Below are 19418 nucleotides of genomic sequence, written 5' to 3' on the forward strand. Positions count from 1 at the left end.
ATGAGATTAACAAGATTAAGAGTGATTAATGTTTTAAAGAATGTATTAAATATTTTTTTTAAAAAGAGTGATTAATGTTAGTGTGGATGCGTAAGGGGCTGAAAGTGTGTGTGGGGGGTTACAGTGTAAAGGGGAGGCTGTCAGTGTGTGAGGATGCTGACTGTGTGAGTATGGTGACACTTCATCGTGGGGGTGACAGTGTGTGGGGGACATGATAGTGTGTAAGAGGTAGTCACATTGTGAATGAGGGAAGGTGACAGGTTTGTGTGAGGGGATGACACTGTAAGAGAAGAGGGTTAATAGTGTGTGGGACAGTGGTGTGATACTGTGAGGGGTAGAATATTGAGAGGGATGGGGTAATACCGTGGGGGGATACTGGGAGGGAGGGGCGTGATGGTGTGAGGGGGGGTAATGGTGTGAATGGGGAATATTGTGAGGCAGGGGGTATTACTGTGGGGGATACTGGGAGGGAGAGGGGGTAATACTGTGAGGGGGGGGTCCTGGGAGGGAGGGGGTAATACTGTGAGGGGGATACTGGCAGGGAGATGGTTAATACTGGGAGGGGGGATACTGGGAGTTTTTTTGTTTGGTATGTAATTTGACTCATAGCAACACTCTGATTGGTTGCTTTCAATCAACCAATCACAGTGTTATGAGTCAAATTACACAGCATGGGAAAATTCCAAAGAACTTTCACATGCTGTGTAAAATGACACAGAGCACTCTGATTGGTTGGATTTCAATCCAACCAATCAGAGTGACGTGACAGGTAAATGTAGAGACTTACCTGTCAGTCTTTTCATTTACCTGGCAGAACACTCTGATTGGTTGGCTTGGAATGAACCAATCAGAGTGCTCTAAGCCTAATTGCAGGGTGTTGGAAGGTTTTATAAGCCTTTCCCTGCCCAGTGGAGCTCAGTCTGCGTGGTGTCCTCCATGGGTTAAGATGGATTACTTTCCAGCCGACCTAACCACCATATATGAAAAAAACTACAAGCCGCTCCTGAGAAGAGCACACACCGACCTCCAAAAATGGGCGACTCTGGGAGTCTCATGGCTTGGCCGAATAGCGCCCGTGAAAATGAACTTACTCCCCCGATTACTATATCTTTTTCAAACACTGCCCATATCTCCCCACAAAGCAGACCTCAAGACCTTACAAACGGCGGTTGATAAGTTCATATGGAATGGTCGCAAACCCCGAGTCAGCAGAACCACCCTCTATGTCCCCAAAAAACAGGGAGGACTGGGGCTTCCAAACTTTTCGCACTATCACGCAGCGGCACAACTGACCCAAATCCAACAATGGCACGTTCCCCCGCAAACTAAAAGATGGGTAGACATTGAACACACAATCTTTGGAAGAGACCACCCTTCCCTTTACATGTGGGTCCCTAAACCACACCGACCCCTACCCCCCCCAACCGCTCCAGCCATCACTCACTCTATAGACTTATGGGACAAACTGCAGAACAAATATGAGCTATCTTCATTCCTCTCCCCAATGACCCCGATCTGGAGGAACAAACTGTTCCCACCAGGTCTTACTCCAGCCCATTTCGCCAGCTTCGATCAAAGAGACATAGTAAGACTTAATCACCTATACCAAAATGACAAAGTGATACAATACTCAGACATCAAGGAAGCCGACACGCTAACAACTTTTGACCACTTTAGATATATTCAAATACGCAGCTTTGCCTCAACTCCAATAATCCAACAAGCAGGCACAGCCACACTCTCCCGATTCGAAAGAGAATGCACACAATGCCCAACTAGAAGAGGACAAATATCGGATTTATACACAACCCTGGCAACTCACCCCACTCAAATCACACTACCGTACATAGCAGCCTGGGAGAAGGACCTGGGACCCCCAGAGGACTCCACAGACTGGGCAGACATATGGGAAGCTACAGCTTCGATATCGATCTGTGTAACACACACGGAACAAGCATATAAGATGCTTTTCCGTTGGTACCTCACACCCCAACGCCTAGCAATCATACACAAAACACCCAACACTTGCTGGAAATTATGCGGAGAACAAGGGACGTTCCTCCACTGCTGGTGGACCTGCCCCAAAATCAAACCCCTTTGGCTCAAGGTCACTGCTCTATTGACTAAAATACTACACAAACCATACCCATTAGACCCATGGGCACTACTACTTTCAAAACCCCTAGAAGACCTCACTAGAGCAGAAAACAAACTCAGTGCCCGTATTGCCTTAGCAACAAGGAGAGCGATAGCGGAACTTTGGTCGACAAACAGAATACCATCACAGACATCTATCACAAAAAAAATACAAGACCACATACAAATGGACAAGCTCACATCCCTACTCCACGACACGCCTAAGCGCTTTCATAAAATATGGGATCCATGGACCGAGGGAGATACCTCCATACCCTGGTAAACCTAGATATACTAAGTACGGGAACTAACACCCCTCAGATAAGGACCCCCTACAGCACATGCACAGATGGAACCCGCTAAAAACAACATAAAGATCCCCTCAAACCCGACCATTACCCGACCCCACCGGAATCGCGAGGCTGGGACTCCGTGTCGCAAACTACCTTACCCAATCACCGGAGTGGCCCCCCTTATCGGGGGAACCCTCTCACGACCCATCCCCTAACCATGGCACTGCAACCTTACCCTAGCACAGGATACACAAGCATTGGCTAGTTTCGTTATCGAAATACATACGCCCTAAAAACACACCAAACCATGCTACAAAGAAAGACTAAGACCATAGCCTACATCTGGCCACATGACGTAACCAAAAGCTCACCATAGCGATAGGCAACTGACGAACGACAGCACCTTCACCGGAGATCACGGGGGACGGGGGCGGGATGACCAACCTGGGAACAAGGAAAGGACCCCACAGGGCCTACTTCGACAATACACGCCAAACGGGCCCGCAGCAGAAAGCAAGCACAAATTGGTGCAAACCAGGTCTTCCTTCTGTTTCTTCCTTTCCCCCTCCCCTGGACTCCTGTCTACTTCCTTACCAAGGTTATGTGGAACAAGATATAGCTTAGACTTATCTGATCAATGTTTATATGTTGGGCAATTGTATAACTCAAACGACTAGAAATCCAGAATGTAAACTAATACTATACGACTGTGTATTATCCCCTCCCCCACCCTTCCCTTATTTTTCTTCTGTAACCCCATCCCAATTAATTTACTGTATAAAACAAAAAAGCATCATAAATAAAGAATCTTAAAAAAAAAAAAAAGATGGATTACTTTCTTAGCGTCAGGTTTGACGGGTATTATGTTTTTTTATTTGGCTTTTTTGGGGCTGAAAAAAGATTTTAGAAAAAAGAAGACATCAAATGGCAAGTTATTTTTATTTGCAGGGATTTAGTTTTATTGTTCCCCCCTTACTATTTTTAGGGTGAGGGGGGTGGATAGGTCTTTATTAAAAGTTTTTGGGGTGGGGGGGTGACTAGGGGTTTGGGAACCCCTAGTCACCTGGGGGGGAGTATTTACACTTAGCCTGCACCCGTCGCACATGGGTGGGGGCAGGACAATAGGTCCCCCCTTATTGTAATTTAGGACCCCCACCAACCGCTGAGGGGTGGAGGCCGGGGGGGGGGGGAATGACACTAGGTCCACCCCCATTTTCATTAGGGCTTATGGGTGGGGGCTAGGAGGGAGGACAATATCTCCCTCCCCTTATTGTTATTTAGTGCCTCCACCTGCCGCTCAGTGGGTTGGGGCCGGGGGGAGGACACTAGGTGCAACCTCCATTTTCATTTAGGGCCCTCACCTGCTGCTCAGTGGTGGGGGCTGGATCAGGACAATAGGTCCACCCCTTATTGTTATTTAGGGCCCCCAACTGCCGCTAGTGGGTGGGGGTCAGGTGGGCAGGAGCACAATAAGCCCCCCCCCCCCTTATTGTAATTTAGAGCCCCCACCCTCTTTTTAAACAGTTAATTGTGGTGGATTGAAAACCGATCTGTAAAATGGAGGCCAACATCTGGCAGTATGTTTTAACTTGGCTGTAGTCACAAAATGGCTATTTAAATTTGATTTTGTAATTCCATTTTAAATTCAACACTATTAATTATTTAGTAATTAAACCCTTTAGACTTTTTATTTGCTAAGAACAATTATTGCATTCCGGTGATATGGATTTTATAACAGCTATTTTATATGTTGGGACATTTGACTATAATGGTTCCTTTTTGTTTTATTTAGTTTTAACCCAGGATGGAAAAGAGTGCAAATTTCCTTTTCGTCGTGCTGGACGTCTGTATTACTCGTGTATAGCTGAATCTTCTTCCACTAGGACTTGGTGAGTACTCGATTTAGCTGGGATAGAGTTAGGAAGTTTGTGCTACATGTTTTTGATATTCCATTTTTGGAGAAAAGCATTGAATAACAAATCTATTTTAAAATATTGGGGCAAACTCAAAGTGTAATACTTCATTTGTCAGCAGCTATTAGGCCACCACAAACTACTTTTATTGTGTCCAATCATTGGGTTTTTATGCGGCTCTTTTTGTGTTGTTGTTGTTGTTTTTTTCATTTTATTGGATGTCCATTTCCAAGGGAAGAATTAAAAATAAAATTCTATTAGAGAAGGCATGTATTTAATAAGTACATTCAAATTAATATATCAAATCATAGACAAAACAATAAAGAATAAATCCAAAATGTATTAATAATGATGGATGATGAGTAAATATATACAAAATAATTATTACAGCTAGAATAACCAAATGGTTAGTCTGCATCTGTAGCAGGGCTACAGCCCTTTGATGTTCAGTAAGACTTAAAGGGACACCCTAAACACCTGCGCAGTGATTTTGTTGCAAAGGCACTCTTTCTTTTTAGACAAATCAGTTTTTACATTGCTTTCTAGAGGCAAAATATTTGCAGAACTGAAATTTGAAGTCCTCATGCTCTGCATGAAGACACAGAATGCTCCTCACAGAGATACATTAATGATCTCAGCTGAGATGGAACGGTGGACCCAGCGAGAACGGTTTGGCAATAGCTGAAAGGTAAGTATCATTTATTTAACCCCTTAAGGACACATGACATGTCTGACATGTCATGATTCCCTTTTATTCCAGAAGTTTGGTCCTTACGGGGTTAAAGCAGCTCTGTCAAGCCCCGCATACACAAAAAAGGAACTATTCATAATGATAAAATCTTTATGAAATGCTCATAAAAATTGCGTTGGAATTTCACATTCGGTCAAAACATATAACATATCATGATGTATCTTTCCTATGATTGACAAAAAAAGACATAGACGGTGGCAGTAGATTTGTTAAAGAAGTGCCAACTAGAATGGGCATATCCTGGCACTATTTGGGTGGTGGTGGGGGACATAGCCATAGGAGGAGGGATAGAGAGGGAGGAACTGAACAATGAGTGATGTTCATATAGGGGCAAAATGAATATTGCTAAAGCAGAATGAGATCTTCACCTGTAACAGATATATCCATTAATATTGGGAATATAGTGGATGCCTGTTTGAAAAAGTGTCACTCCTTACCGTGGGGCTTTAGTGGGTTGCAGTGGTTATTATTATTACTGGTATTTATACAGCTCCATCAGATTGCACGGCGCTGTACAAATGGAAAAAATACATTATAATATACACTGATCAATGTAAAAGGTAAAGTTAATTACTTACCTGGATAGACTGTGAGTTTACAACTTAACAGTTAAAATGGGGAGTTGAGATAAGAGGTGGCAGGGGGAGTTTGGGGGTGGTGGCCAGAGAGAATTATAGAAAAATGGCAGGCATTGGTAGATGGAGAAACATAATGTAAAGTAAGAAGGAACAAAAGCGGGCAGGAAGAAGGTTAGGGAGGTGGGTAGTCTCTTATTTTTAATATTTTTTCGGATGGCTAGATGGATGCAAAGCCTCTGGTGCTTTGACTGCCCCTTTAATACAGTATGACTACAGGAAGAGCTTGTAGAAACAATGGGTAACATTTGCAAGCAGATCCAGATTAAGGTTGTCCAGCCCTGGGCTCTGTTTCTGTGAGTGGTCTGTGTGTGTGTGTGTTGACTAAGTGAGAGTGTGTGCAGTGACTGAGCATTGTCTGTGCTGCCTTGGTCACCTACTGGGCAATCTGTGCTATGTTTGGGAACACAAACATAACATTTACAGAAATTGAGGAGAACTTTATATTGCATGGAACGTTATAAAGATTTGTTACTACGAGAGATGTTCGTTTCCAGACTAACTCCAGTATTTGTGAAATTAAGCTGAGGACTTTAAGATGTTAATATGTCCACTAACTTGTACTGGCATTATTGCTTAACACCTCTTCATCCTGACAAATGGTTCAGGGGACTATCCGACCCCCTGCAGGAGGAGAAATTTAAAGACTGCATTCTAGAAAAAGAAGGTGTTTTAGAACATGATACTGAGATTAATGCATGTCAAGGGGGAGCAAACAGATATATAGAGCTATGCAAGAGGATAATATTAAATCTGAGAATGAGTGAAGCATAGAACAAAGGAAGAGTTGGTGGGGATTTTTTACAATTACGATCAAGAATTTATTACCACTTGCAAGGAACCCTGTAGACCCGTTCAACAGCAGTTGTTCATTTGATTATTAACCTCCTAACTACCTCATTATTTAAAAAAATATATACTATATCACACTGCCAACAGGAAAGATTATTTAAGTGTAGGTACAGGATTACTGTAGGTTTGACTCCAGAAAAGGCTCAAATACAAATAATGAACAAACCCGCACTCAGTATAGTACATTTAACATTAAAAATTTTTGGGATATTGGTTTAAATGTTGAAAAACCGTTTCCTTTGGTTTATAAAGTGCTTTTAGGTGGATTGGATTTGCTATGCTTTTGATAATTCTGTTAATGTATCGATAACTCTTCTTCAAAAAAATTGTGATGGCTTAAACTTGATTATTTCACCTAAGATATGAGTTCCTTTCTAGTAAATCAATCATGGTAGAAAATAAATAGTGAAACTTGTATTGAAAGAGTCAAACTGTGATTGCTTTGCATTGTTTACAGCTCATCAGCTGCTTTAAATGTGTCAATAATTAACAATAGAGTGTAATTTGTATTTATTTGTTCATTCTTTGAAATAATGTTTATCACAGGATTGGCCAGACGCAGTTGTTCTCAAACCAGTCCTCATGGCCCACCAACAGTCCAGGATTTATGTATTTCCCTGTTTTATCCCAATGGAGATACTAACAAAACCTGGACTGTTGGTGGGTCTTGAGGACTGGTCTGAGAACCACTGGGCTAGAGGAAGATAGGCAAGATTATTTGGTATATATTGTAATGCTATACTTCCAACACTGCTTATAGGAATTTTAAAAAAATGTGCTTGCATTTTGTGGAATACAGATTCTATAAACCCAACTGAATATAAACATTTAATTATGTAGGCATTGTGCCCACATACAAAAGTTAATACAACTGTTTAATTAAAACCTCAACATATAAAAAGGCATTTCAAGATGACTTGAGTGTATGCCCTAATAATTCCAAAGCTTTCCCTATCTCATTCTTTCATCCTATCTGTTATTGTGCAGCTCTCTGTATTTTGACTCATGCCAGATAAAATTCATTGATTTTTCTTAGTATATTTTGAGCCCTGATCAGTCCCTTTGGCTGGGTACCCAAATCCATCGTATACAGGTGCCCCATACTAGGTGTTCTGTGAAGCACATGCATTTTAGGAGAGCATTTTTGAGTTGTTAAGTTAGTAATGCAGCTGTAATATTTCTCTCCCATGTTCAGCATCCACTACAAACATAGTATAGCCCCAATCCCCCCTATGCACACAATATAGCCCCTATCCTTACACACAGTACTGCTCCTACCCCTCCACATTACACCGGCTATCCCTCACAGATACAGTACAGCCCCCACATCCCAGACACAGTGCAGCCCCTTTCCCTCCCACATTACAGCACGTTTCCCTGCCTAATTACAGCCCCTATTTCCTCCACATTATAGCTGCTATTTCTCTCGCATAGTATAGCCCATCTCCTCCTATACAATAGAGTCCCTAAAACTACACACACTACATTCCTTATCTCCTCTACACATACAGTAAAATCCCTATGCACAAATATACTACACCATTTCCCACATCACCCGCACACACGACTGCCCTATCCAGACACACACTGGACTGCAAACCAGCCAACCCTCCACACATTAACACCACTAGCAACACACACACACACACATACTCTGACCTCTTTTAACTCTGTCCATTTTGTTTTCTCTGGCTTGTGTCCCACTTATGTGGGTTAAGTTATCGGCAAAGACCAACAAACACAGAATAATCGTATCATTAGAATCGCTTGCACTGCTTTAAACACGGGGAATGTTTGCCCATGTGAGAGCTCTTCAACATGGCTCTGCGTATCGGCTGCCCTGGAGGGGAATTGACCTGACATGCTCACTTTGGGGTGAATGCATGCAATGGTGACACAACATTCATATTGGGCTGCTCTGCCTTATAATGCCCTGGCTGAATTGTTGTCAAAGTTTGGCCACCAGAGGTATGTTAACCCTGCAATGAAAAAAATGCAGTTTTTGCAAAATGGAAATGTTGTTAGCTGCCGGGTCAAAACAGGGGGGCAGTTGGCACCTAGACCTCTTGATTGAGATCAAATGGTCTGGGTGCCTATAGTGTCCCTTTAAGAATTTTAAATAAAATATTTTAGAGGCGTACCTAATTTGGCAAGGCTGTTTCATGGTCCTGTCCTTTCTGTTAACCCTTTCCACTATGCCATCATCACCCAGCCCATGTTTTTGTGGATTTCTTATACCAAAACATTCTACAAGTTATTAACCCACCTTTTTCCTTGTTTCTTCATGTGCCATTCTGCTAACCATGGATTAGAGTTCATGATTGTGAAAAAGGGAGCATGTTCTGGAAATAAAGAACATTGAACATGTATTCAGTTCAATCCTTTTAACATATTTCTCAATAATGCTGTGCCTATATCCCCTTTTAGGTGTGCCACTACTCATAACTATGATCGAGACAAAGAACGAGGCTACTGTTTGCCCAATTATGTAAAAGGTGAGTGAAAACAAGATTACCAGAATATTTAGCTCCCTTTAACTAGAGAAGATCATGCAAAATGCATGCTACAAGGGTCAATGCATAATGTATTCGTTGAATAGTATGTTTGGTGAACATGCTCATTTAATGTAACACAGCCTGACAACCTCCGGATCTTGTCTTATTATGGCATTTGTATATTTTATACAACAGTAACAAAGAAGTCTATATTGACATGGCTAGCTGGTAAAGAAGGGTTCATATACAGGGCCTGCTTTGTAGGAGGAAGATGGGCTGTAGGAATGAGCAAAGGATAGATTTACAGCGGTATGGAATTCCTATTATTTGACGCCTCAGACATGTAGTTTGGCATTAGAAAAACATATAGTTGTCTTAGGGGCATACACAAAAACATAATATGGGATCAATACAATACAAATCACCTTAAACAGAAATGACTGCCAAACAAAGACTTGGGAAAAGTTCCACTGGAAACTTAATAGTCATAGATTCCATACATGCACAGCAATAACATTAAAAACAGGACGCATATTAGACACAATTTTTTTTTATAAAGGATACTGTTTTTATGCGAAAGAGAGTTATTATTATTTATATGTAAGCTCATTGAGCAGGGCCCTCAACCCCCTCTGTTCCTGTACGTCCAGTGGTCTGATTATGTGTCTGTTAGTCCACCCATTGTACAGCGCTACGGAATTTGTTGGCGCTATATAAATAATAAAATAATAATAATAATAATAATATGAAGCCAACATATTCTGCAGTGCTTTGTAGTTAAAGGCCCTTCTCAAACAAACTCACAACCTAGGCAGATATATAGAAACATAGAAACATAGAATGTGACGGCAGATAAGAACCAATCGGCCCATCTAGTCTGCCCAATTTTCTAAATACTTTCATTAGTCCCTGACCTTATCTTATAGTTAGGATAGCCTTATGCCTATCCCACGCATAATACAATAAAATGGGTGCACAATGTGGGGGTGATTAGGGACTGATGCTCAAACACCTAAAAAGTGGTATCCCCTACACCACTTAAAAATACATAGTATACATACATAAAAAGGTGGAGCTCAATGCAGCAAATATTCTGAAAAACAAGATAATGCAGCAAAATAGTGTAACACAGTATATGTAAAATTTGGTTTAAAAATATATAATGGTGTCACTCACAAGCCTGGAGTCATACCGTCATATGACTCCGGTAGTATATGCCTCTGGACCATTCAAGGTTGTCCAAACCCCTTCTGTGTGAGGTGTTTTCCTTTAAAGTGCTGTAGTTCTTCTTTCCAGTGCTTTGGAATAATAGATACACCAGGTCCAGGATAGTGAATCCAATAAAAATGCTTTATTTCTTTAAAATCAACGAGTAAAAATAAATAAACGAATCTGTGCCAGGTAAATACCTGGATAGACTAAGTAGTCCAATATCAAATGTCCAACGCATGCTTAAACTCCTTTAGTGTGTTAACCTCTACCACTTCAGCTGGAAGGCTATTCCATGCATCCACTACCCTCTCAGTAAAGTAATACTTCCTGATATTATTTTTAAACCTTTGCCCCTCTAATGTAAGACTATGTCCTCTTGTTGTGGTAATGCACAAATAAGAATTTGGTTAGGTGTCTTGCCCAAAGATTTGAATTTGAGTTTCCAGTTCTAAGATAGCGAAGTTACCAATACTCTAACCAGCCAATCCATTAATATGGTAACATTCCATCTCTGGACCGTAAGAGACAGTATTAGAAGGTTTATGGAATCCTGATGGTTACAACGCCTTCTGTTTAAATGTGTTTATATGCAACCTCTTCCTTGACATTTGAATAACTTTATTAACATCAATAACAGATATTAAGGCACGTCAATAAGGAAATCTGACTGAAACTAATTTATGTTCAGCAAGCACAATTTCTGAGGATTTAAAACTAGTAGACGTCTATTTTACAGCGTTTCCTAGGGCGTAAAAAATAATCTAAATCAAAGGAAGCTTGCCTCTAAAAGTGTATATAACATCAAGCCAAAGACCCTTTTTTGTTACAATGAGGGTATTATACTTCAATGGCTTCTCTCCAAACCTGCTGCCATTATGAGGTGCTAAACTACTTTTTATTTGTGCATTTGATATCAGTGTGGGCTCAGACCAGAAGTAGCGAGCATTGCATGGATGGCTGTCATCCTTTAAGTTAGTGACTATGTTCTAACTCCTCATGCATAAAACCTGCAGCAATAGTTAACTGTTTGTTTGTTTTGGAAAGAGGCCATGATTGGCACGGATGAAGCCTAGACTGGAATTTCCTGGTGGGCCAAAAAGTGTTGAACAACGAAGGGGCATCTGGAAACCTCGATTGAACTGATATTGTCCTCTTCAATAACGTTGTATAAAATGGCCTGGAAATTGGTGCAGAGTGCCAATGTGTAACAGTCGGCTTAATGCCGCTCACAAACTCTTTACTCTGTTTAGCTTTACACAACCTTAAGAGAATAGAGCCAATGATCGTTTGCAAAAAGAAAAGAAAATGTGAAATTGCCACGGAAGGTTCTTCATGATTTAGGCATTAACACTGCTAAAGCTCGTTAAAACAAATTTCTTTGAATTTCCTCAAAGGGGATCAGTCATCCAGAACTTGTGTAATAATTATTTTACATGAGTCTATAAAAAAGTGGTTTCAAATAGAATAAATGACTGGTTTCGGTCTAATGTGTTAATTAAAATAAAAATTGTCTGCATGGTAGTTAGTAGTAACGTAACAAAGATAGATTTTAGTATATTCAATGATTTCAAAGGTGTAGAAAAGCTATGATTGTTCCGTAAGCGTTACTGTGATCTACCAATCTGTGCTATAGTCAACTATACTGTGAGGTAGTCATACAAGTAGTGCTTATGTCTAGTATACTATGTTGTGTTCATGAAAGTTATGCTATAGTATACTAAGCTTTGCTACAGTTGATCAAGCTGTGCTATGGTCTCACAAGCCGTGCAATGGTCTAGCAAGTCATGCTCTATGGTCAAGCACGTTGTGTTGGTCGGTCTGGAGAATTAAAGGTGCCTTAGCATCTTTACACGTGTACCAGCAGCCATGAATTAGTCTACATCACGCTTACACTACACACTAAACACAGCAGTTAATTTACTAATTTTATTTTTTATATTTTTCTATGATATGTTAATATCTAATTCATAAAACATTTACATTTACAAAAAAAACCTTTTGTGATACAGTCTTACACTCTTGTTTAACTCAATTCTTTAGGAAAGTATATCAATTCAATTTAATTGATATCAATTAAATTGATTGATCTGACATAATTTGATTCAGAAACATAAAATACACTGGACTAGCTCTCAATAAAGTAACTCTTTCAGTGCCTAAGTATGCATAGGCAGGGTTAGGTATTGAGATACGTTACACTGTGAGTATTTGTATCTTTTAAACACCGAAAGCTAACCTCAGTGTTGAGCACCTGTACAGTTTGAGGCAGTTAATCAAGTAATTTTTTTTTTTTCTGGTGGCTATAGCAGACCGCAGAGATTAGGATTACACACGAGATTGTTCATTAATTTGATGGTTTTTCTTTTATGAGGAGTCTTTGTTTTTAGTTTAGCTTCTAAGGAGGAATTGGATCATTAACCCCTTCAGGACGGGTGACGGACGTGGTCCGTCATCCAGGGGATACCCTTAACGACGGGTGACGGACCTCGTCCGTCACGTGGTAAAATTAACCCCAGATCGCCGCATTCACGGCGATCGTGGGGTTAATGGTGCTCCGGTCTGCCTCTCTATTAGAGGCAGACCGGGAGCACCGGATCGGGCTGCCCCAGTACATGTGCCCGCTCTGACAGCATGTCAGAGCGAGCACATGTGCTCTGTATACTCACCTCCGCCTCCCTGCACTTCCGGGTTCAGTGTGAAGTGCAGGGAGACGGATCTTCAGTGATCCTGCCCCCTGGTGTAAAAAAAAATAATTTAAATTAAAATCCCACCCCAGTGATCAATTGGCAGGGATTACATTTTAATATGATCTGATTTTTTTTTAACCCCTGAGGGTTAATTCTTTTTTTTTTTAACCCTCAGGGGTTAAATTTATTGTATTAATTAATTTAAATATTTTAAAATTATAAATTTAGCTAGCTGGGGAGGGTGGAAGTTAGTGGGGAATTGGGGGATTTAGTGTTAGGCTAACTAGGGGTTAACGTTAAAAAAAAGTTTAAAAATAAGCTTTAAAAAGTTAAAAAAATAAGTTAAAAAAAGTTTTAATAACGTTTAAGTAAAAATTTTTAAAAAATAAACCCTTTACCCAGTCCAAATAAAAATTAACCCCTTCCCTGCCAGTCTATCACTGCCTACAGTGATCAAAATACAGATCACAGTATTATACTGTGATCTAATTTTTTTTAACCCCTGACGATTAACTTTTATTTATTTTTTAACCCTCAGGGGTTAAATTAATTTAATTAACTAATTTAAATATTGTATAATTAAATATTTTGCTAGCTGGGGTGGGTGGAAGTTATGGGAAAATGGGGAATTTACTGTTAGTGCTGCTTACTGCTAGTTAGGGGTTAACGGTAAAAGAAAAAGCTTAGAAAAATGTTAAATCTGTAAAAAAAAGTTTTACGAAAGTTTAGGAAACTTTAAAAAAATTAATAAGCAAAACAAAAGTTTAAAAAATAGTTTTAAAAAGTAAAAAAAGTTTTAAAAAGTAAAAAAATACTTTTAATAACGCTCATTACCACTACACCTGGTACAAGCTAGCGGAAAAATTATCCCACGCTAAGGTTCAAAATATGCCTTTTGAAATACCCTGGGATGTCTTCTTTAAGAAATGGTATGGCTTTATGGGGTATTTGGATTATATAGCCTGGTAAAATACTCTAAAATGGGACATGGGCACAGCGTAAAAATTTAAAGTTTGAAAAAAAATGGAATGGCTGTGTCCCAAATGTGCCCCTCCGATGTCCACATATACCTGGCAAAGGTACATACGGGGGTATTTTTGTACTCAGCCGACATAGCTGAGCAACATATAAAGTATTATAGAGTGGTGGTACACATAAGGTTTGCAAAATATACTGTGCAAACTCACTTTGTGTGTCAAAAAGGCAGAAAAAACGCTTATTACAACTACACCTGGTACAAGCTAGCGGAAAAATTATCCCACGCTAAGGTTCAAAATATGCCTTTTGAAATACCCTGGGGTGTCTACTTTAAGAAATGGTAGGCCTTTGTGGGGTAGTTTGAATTTAAAACCTGTGAAGATGCTCGGAAATTGCACATAGGCCCAGCGTCAAAATTCAAAGTTCTGTCAAAACTGATATGGCTTGGTCTCCAATATGGCACTGTAGCTTTACAAAATAGTGCCAAAGACATTCATTGGGGATGTCTTTTTACTCAGAAGACTTAGCTGAGCATAATTTGGAGGTTTTGAACTTAGTGGCACATATGAAATATACAAAATGCCCAGCAAAAATGCAATCCGTATGTAAAAAAATGCCCCAAATTATTTTTTACCACATACTTTGGCATATATTGGTGAAAAAATGGGGGCATGCTAAGGCACAATATGCACCTTATGATATACCCTGGAGTGTCTACTTTTACAAATGGTAGGCCTTTGTGGGGTTTTTTTGAACAGTCAAACTGTTATAATACCCCAAATGGAAGCATAGGCTCATTAAATCTGTCTCTCAAAATTCTACTGTGAATACTGAAAAGGACAGGTCTCCTGTATGGCACTGTAGCTTCACGAAATAGTGCCATAGACATACAATGGGGTGTCCTTTTACTCAGAAGACTTAGCCGAGCATAATTTGGGGTGTTTGAACTTAGTGGCACATATGACATATACAAAATGCCCAGCAAAAATGCAATCCGTATGTAAAAAAATGCCCCAAATTATTTTTTACCACATACTTTGGCATATATTGGTGAAAAAATGGGGGCATGCTAAGGCACAATATGCACCTTATGATATACCCTGGAGTGTCTACTTTTACAAATGGTAGGCCTTTGTGGGGTTTTTTGAACAGTCAAACTGTTATAATACCCCAAATGGAAGCATAGGCTCATTAAATCCGTCTCTCAAAATTCTACAGTGAATACTGAAAAGGACAGGTCTCCTATATGGCACTGTAGCTTCACGAAATAGTGCCAAAGACATACAATGGGGGTACCGTTGTACTCAGCAGAAGTAACTGAACACATAATAAAACTTTGTACAGGAATAGCACACAACAACTTTACGAAATACACATGAGAAGTTCTTTGTTATAAGTTTGTGTGCGAAAACCCCCAAAAAACACTCCAATATTTACTCCAATATTTAGCAGAGGTTGGCGGTAAAATGGCTACGTAGAAAGTGTCAAAACAACCTTAGGTAAATAGCCTGTGGTGTCTACTTTATATAAATATATACTTTTGTGTGGCAATTTTGTTTTCTTTTATGGCTATTAAGCTTACAAGACAAACATACCAAATTCTAAAATCGCTCCACATTAAAAGTTTATTTTACTCCTTGTGCTTTGTGACCTGTAACTACCAAAAAAAATTAAAATCCCAGACACATTATATATTCTGTAAATCAGAACAACTAAATGAATTTATTTTTAATTACTTTCCTTAACCTGCACTAATTGTGCACACATTATTATTGCAAAAACTGTAAAAAATAATCAATAATAATTTTTTTGCATTTTTCTGTATTTTTTTAATAATAAATAAGCATTTATGTAAATATATGTTACATCAAATTAAATCCCTTTCTGTCCTTTAAAAACGGTATATAATATGCGTCGGTGCAATAAATTAGTAAAATGCAAATTGCAGTTGAACGCAAACAGCAAAAAATGCAAAAAATGCTTGTGTCATTAAGTGAAAGACAAGCTTCTGAAGCTGTGTCCTTAAGGGGTTAAACAGCCGCTAACATTTTGTTTTGGGCTCTTTTATCGGAGAGAATTGCGTGAGGCCTGCAGTATTATATCCTGGTATAGAAGACTGATCCTTTTACTGCTGTGAAGATGATTTTAGAAAAGTTTCTGTGCAGGTGAATGTTCTGAGTTTATTTTTCAGGATACTATGAAGATAGTTAGTTGATAGTGACTGATCAGTTGCAGAAGATACAGGGGTTATTACGTTCTTGATTCTTCATGTATGATTACACTGATCAGAGGAAGTCTAAGAACAAGCATACGGCCCTTCGATTCCCTTCCTGTTAATCAATCATAAAGACTCACATCCCATGAAGTATGAAACTTGTCTAAGGTTCCAGGATACACTTTATTATTATTCTGATGAGTAGTGTCTTCCGACCACCATGGGTGTCATAACCTAGAAGCGTATGCATGTCAGGCATCTAGTTATCAGCTCCCCTGGACCATTTGTTAGTTTAATATTGCTGCTCCTGTCAGCTCAGGAGCTTGGAACTGTATGTAAGATGATTACTCTCACTCTCTGATTTCTGACTGCTAAAATAATAATAATAAAAAAAATGAATTGTAAGTAAAATATATTATGCTAAAAAAAAGTTTTATTTTATTTTAAACCAGTAACAGATACTCAGATATCAAGTTATTTTTTGCAGATATGTTTTCTTTGCCGTATTATGTAATTTATATTCCTTTTTATGAATGTTCGGCTCATATACCAAATGGATACTAAAACTGTGAGAGTAAACAATGACAAAACATCATTAGGTATTCTGTAATAATTGAATCACGTGTGTTTCTAAATGCTTTTTGGATAGATTCTCTAGACAGTGGCCAAGTTCAATGTTCTTAAATGTTGCTATATCGTGAAACATTAACAATGCTGTTTTTTTTTTTTGTTTTTTTTTAAGTTTGGGCACATGGACCATGGGAAATGCCCAGGTCTTCTATTCACAGGGGCAGGAGATTTAGCTAGAGCATGTTAGTTTAATTATATTTATATAGACTCATGCATTACTCTGTTAACACTAAATCCCTCTCAGAAACGGACTAAACTAAATCGTTTAAGAAAATATCTCTTGCAAATATTAATCTTTTTTGCGTAGCAAGTCAGGTTACTTAAATTGCTAATTTGTTTTTCTTAAATGAGGTTACTATGGTGAGGGGAATATGTTTTCACTGATAATGATCAAAGCAAAGAAATCACTAGAATTGTGCACGGTGATTACATTTTGTTTGGCCGAATCATTCTTTCCCAAAAGTAAAAATATTTTTGGGACGGCCATATGTTCGGCTTGGCACAATTTCGATAATGAGAAACTGGTTCAGGAAGGGAGTCAGATGAACCAAAAGGGAGTGAAAATAAGCTAATCAGTGTATTGCTAAATATAAAGTACCTATGTATCTGCTGTGAACTGATAGGGACATTTTCCAATGATTTGGTTCACAGATCTTTTTTCCCTTCAGACATCTCTTTTTTTGGTGTCCCAGGCAGAATTCAGAATTACAAACCAAAACGAACATGCTCGGCCATGGTTCGATTAATTTGGTTTGTTATTCGGCTGCATATTGGGAATTCGACTGAACACCTGATTCTGACTAATTGCAGTTTGGAATTAAATGAATCTCCAAGTCTACAAATCACTAAGGACTAATTATGATGCATGCCCTTTAGTGACAAGTTGGTAATTGCTAAAATATTTTTATTTAAACTGGACTTGTGCATATGTTGCATTCATCTTTACGTTGATAGGTTCTTTAGGACAATTAATTAATTTTTCCGAAACAAAAACCCCTTTAATTTTTGGATTTCAACTTTTGGATAAAACAGTTTGCTTGAAAAAGCGATCGCTTAGCACGAAATTAGTTGAGATTTCTAAATCTAAATCACGAATCCAAAGAAAATGTGTCATCCATTAAAAACATATTGAAACGATTTTGTTTTGGACAAATCAATTTGTTGTCAAGCTAATCGATTTGTTTAAAGACAATATCAACAACTGCGCATGTCTGATGGACGCTGGCTGTGTTCATGCTACAAAGCTTCGAATTACTGGTAATTAACAGATCTTGCAATCTTTAATGTTTCCCATAGAGATTAAAAGGCGTTGCTAAAGTCTGCGTAGCATCTACTTTTTATGTTAGATGGTACAATTTACCACCTGTCACTAGCTGACAGAAAAATCTACACCTGACCAGCTGTAAAGATAAAAGACAAGTTAAAAGAACAACTGACCTAATTTGTTATGGTGCCTGGAGTCTGTGGGCACTGGGATCTGCATCACTGCTAATCGGTTTGCTCACCATTTAGCAGAAATGCTTGGTCCCTGGTATCACACCGGTGCTCACAATTAAAATATAACAGAAATGGACCTATAAAATCAAAAATAGAGTCACAAAAAAGAAAGTATATCATTACATTCATCAGAGGTACAAAACCTCGGAGTGTTGATTGACTCTGGACTAGCATTTAAACAGCAGATTTCCTCCTTAATAAAATCTGCCTACTTTCATCTGAAAAAACATAGCCATGATACAACACTTAATTCCACCGGATGATATGCCAACATTAATCAATGCATTTGTATCCTCTCGGCTAGATTACTGCAATGTACTTTACTTGGGTCTCCCAGAAAAAGAATTCTACCGCCTTCAGACAGTACTAAATGCAGCAGCCAGACTACTGGGCAATCAAACTCGCTCCTGCTACATAACACCTGTTCTCCACTCCCTGGCTTCCAATTAAATGGCGAACATATTTTAATATTGGCCTGCTAACCTTCAAAGCTTTAAACAATCAAGGCCCACAATACCTGAAAGAGCTCCTGACACCCTACATTCTATCCCGTTCACTTCGGTCAGCCAGCAAATCCCTCCTGTCAGTGCCAAGAATAAGGACAGAGTCTGGTTCCAGGGCATTCAGCCACGCTGCCCCTACCTTCTGGAACTCTTTACCGGGCGCAATCAGAGAGGCAACGTCCTTACAGACTTTTAAATAAAAAAAGCTAGAGACCCACCTCTTCCATCAGGCATTCAGTCCACTCAGCTGACCTTCAGAAACTCCTAACTTTTATGTCTTTATGTTTGTATACTTATAAAGTGTTTTGAGTCTCACAGGGAGAAAAGCGCTATAAAAATCGCTCATTATTATTATTATTATTATATTATATTATATTACATGGTTAAATAGACTTTGTAAAAACATGTTCGGTGACACATATGACAAGTTGTGGACATATCTACAAAAAATGACATGACTAATGACAAAAAGCATCTACAACACAGAATTAAAAAGATGACAAGAGCAAGTAAGAAGGAGATATAAATGTTTTTTTCCCCCAAATTGTAAAGCAGTACTGTATGTACTGAAACTGTAATGCTATCCTGCCACACAGAGCATAACAAATCGTACTAATATTG

General features: G+C 39.0%; 1 protein-coding gene across 1 annotated transcript in view; it reads left to right on the top strand.

The window, feature by feature from the left end:
* The window catches only part of HGFAC (HGF activator), a 113408-nt gene that overhangs the window by 10183 nt on the left and 83807 nt on the right, over window positions 1-19418 (top strand). The window contains exons 3-4 of the mRNA XM_063457726.1: window positions 4222-4318; window positions 9008-9075. Of these exons, the coding sequence (XP_063313796.1) occupies window positions 4222-4318; window positions 9008-9075 (165 nt within the window). The remainder of the gene's footprint in view (window positions 1-4221; window positions 4319-9007; window positions 9076-19418) is intronic.

Source organism: Pelobates fuscus, chromosome 6 (assembly GCF_036172605.1).
Source record: "Pelobates fuscus isolate aPelFus1 chromosome 6, aPelFus1.pri, whole genome shotgun sequence".
NCBI classification, from domain to species: Eukaryota; Metazoa; Chordata; class Amphibia; order Anura; family Pelobatidae; genus Pelobates; species Pelobates fuscus.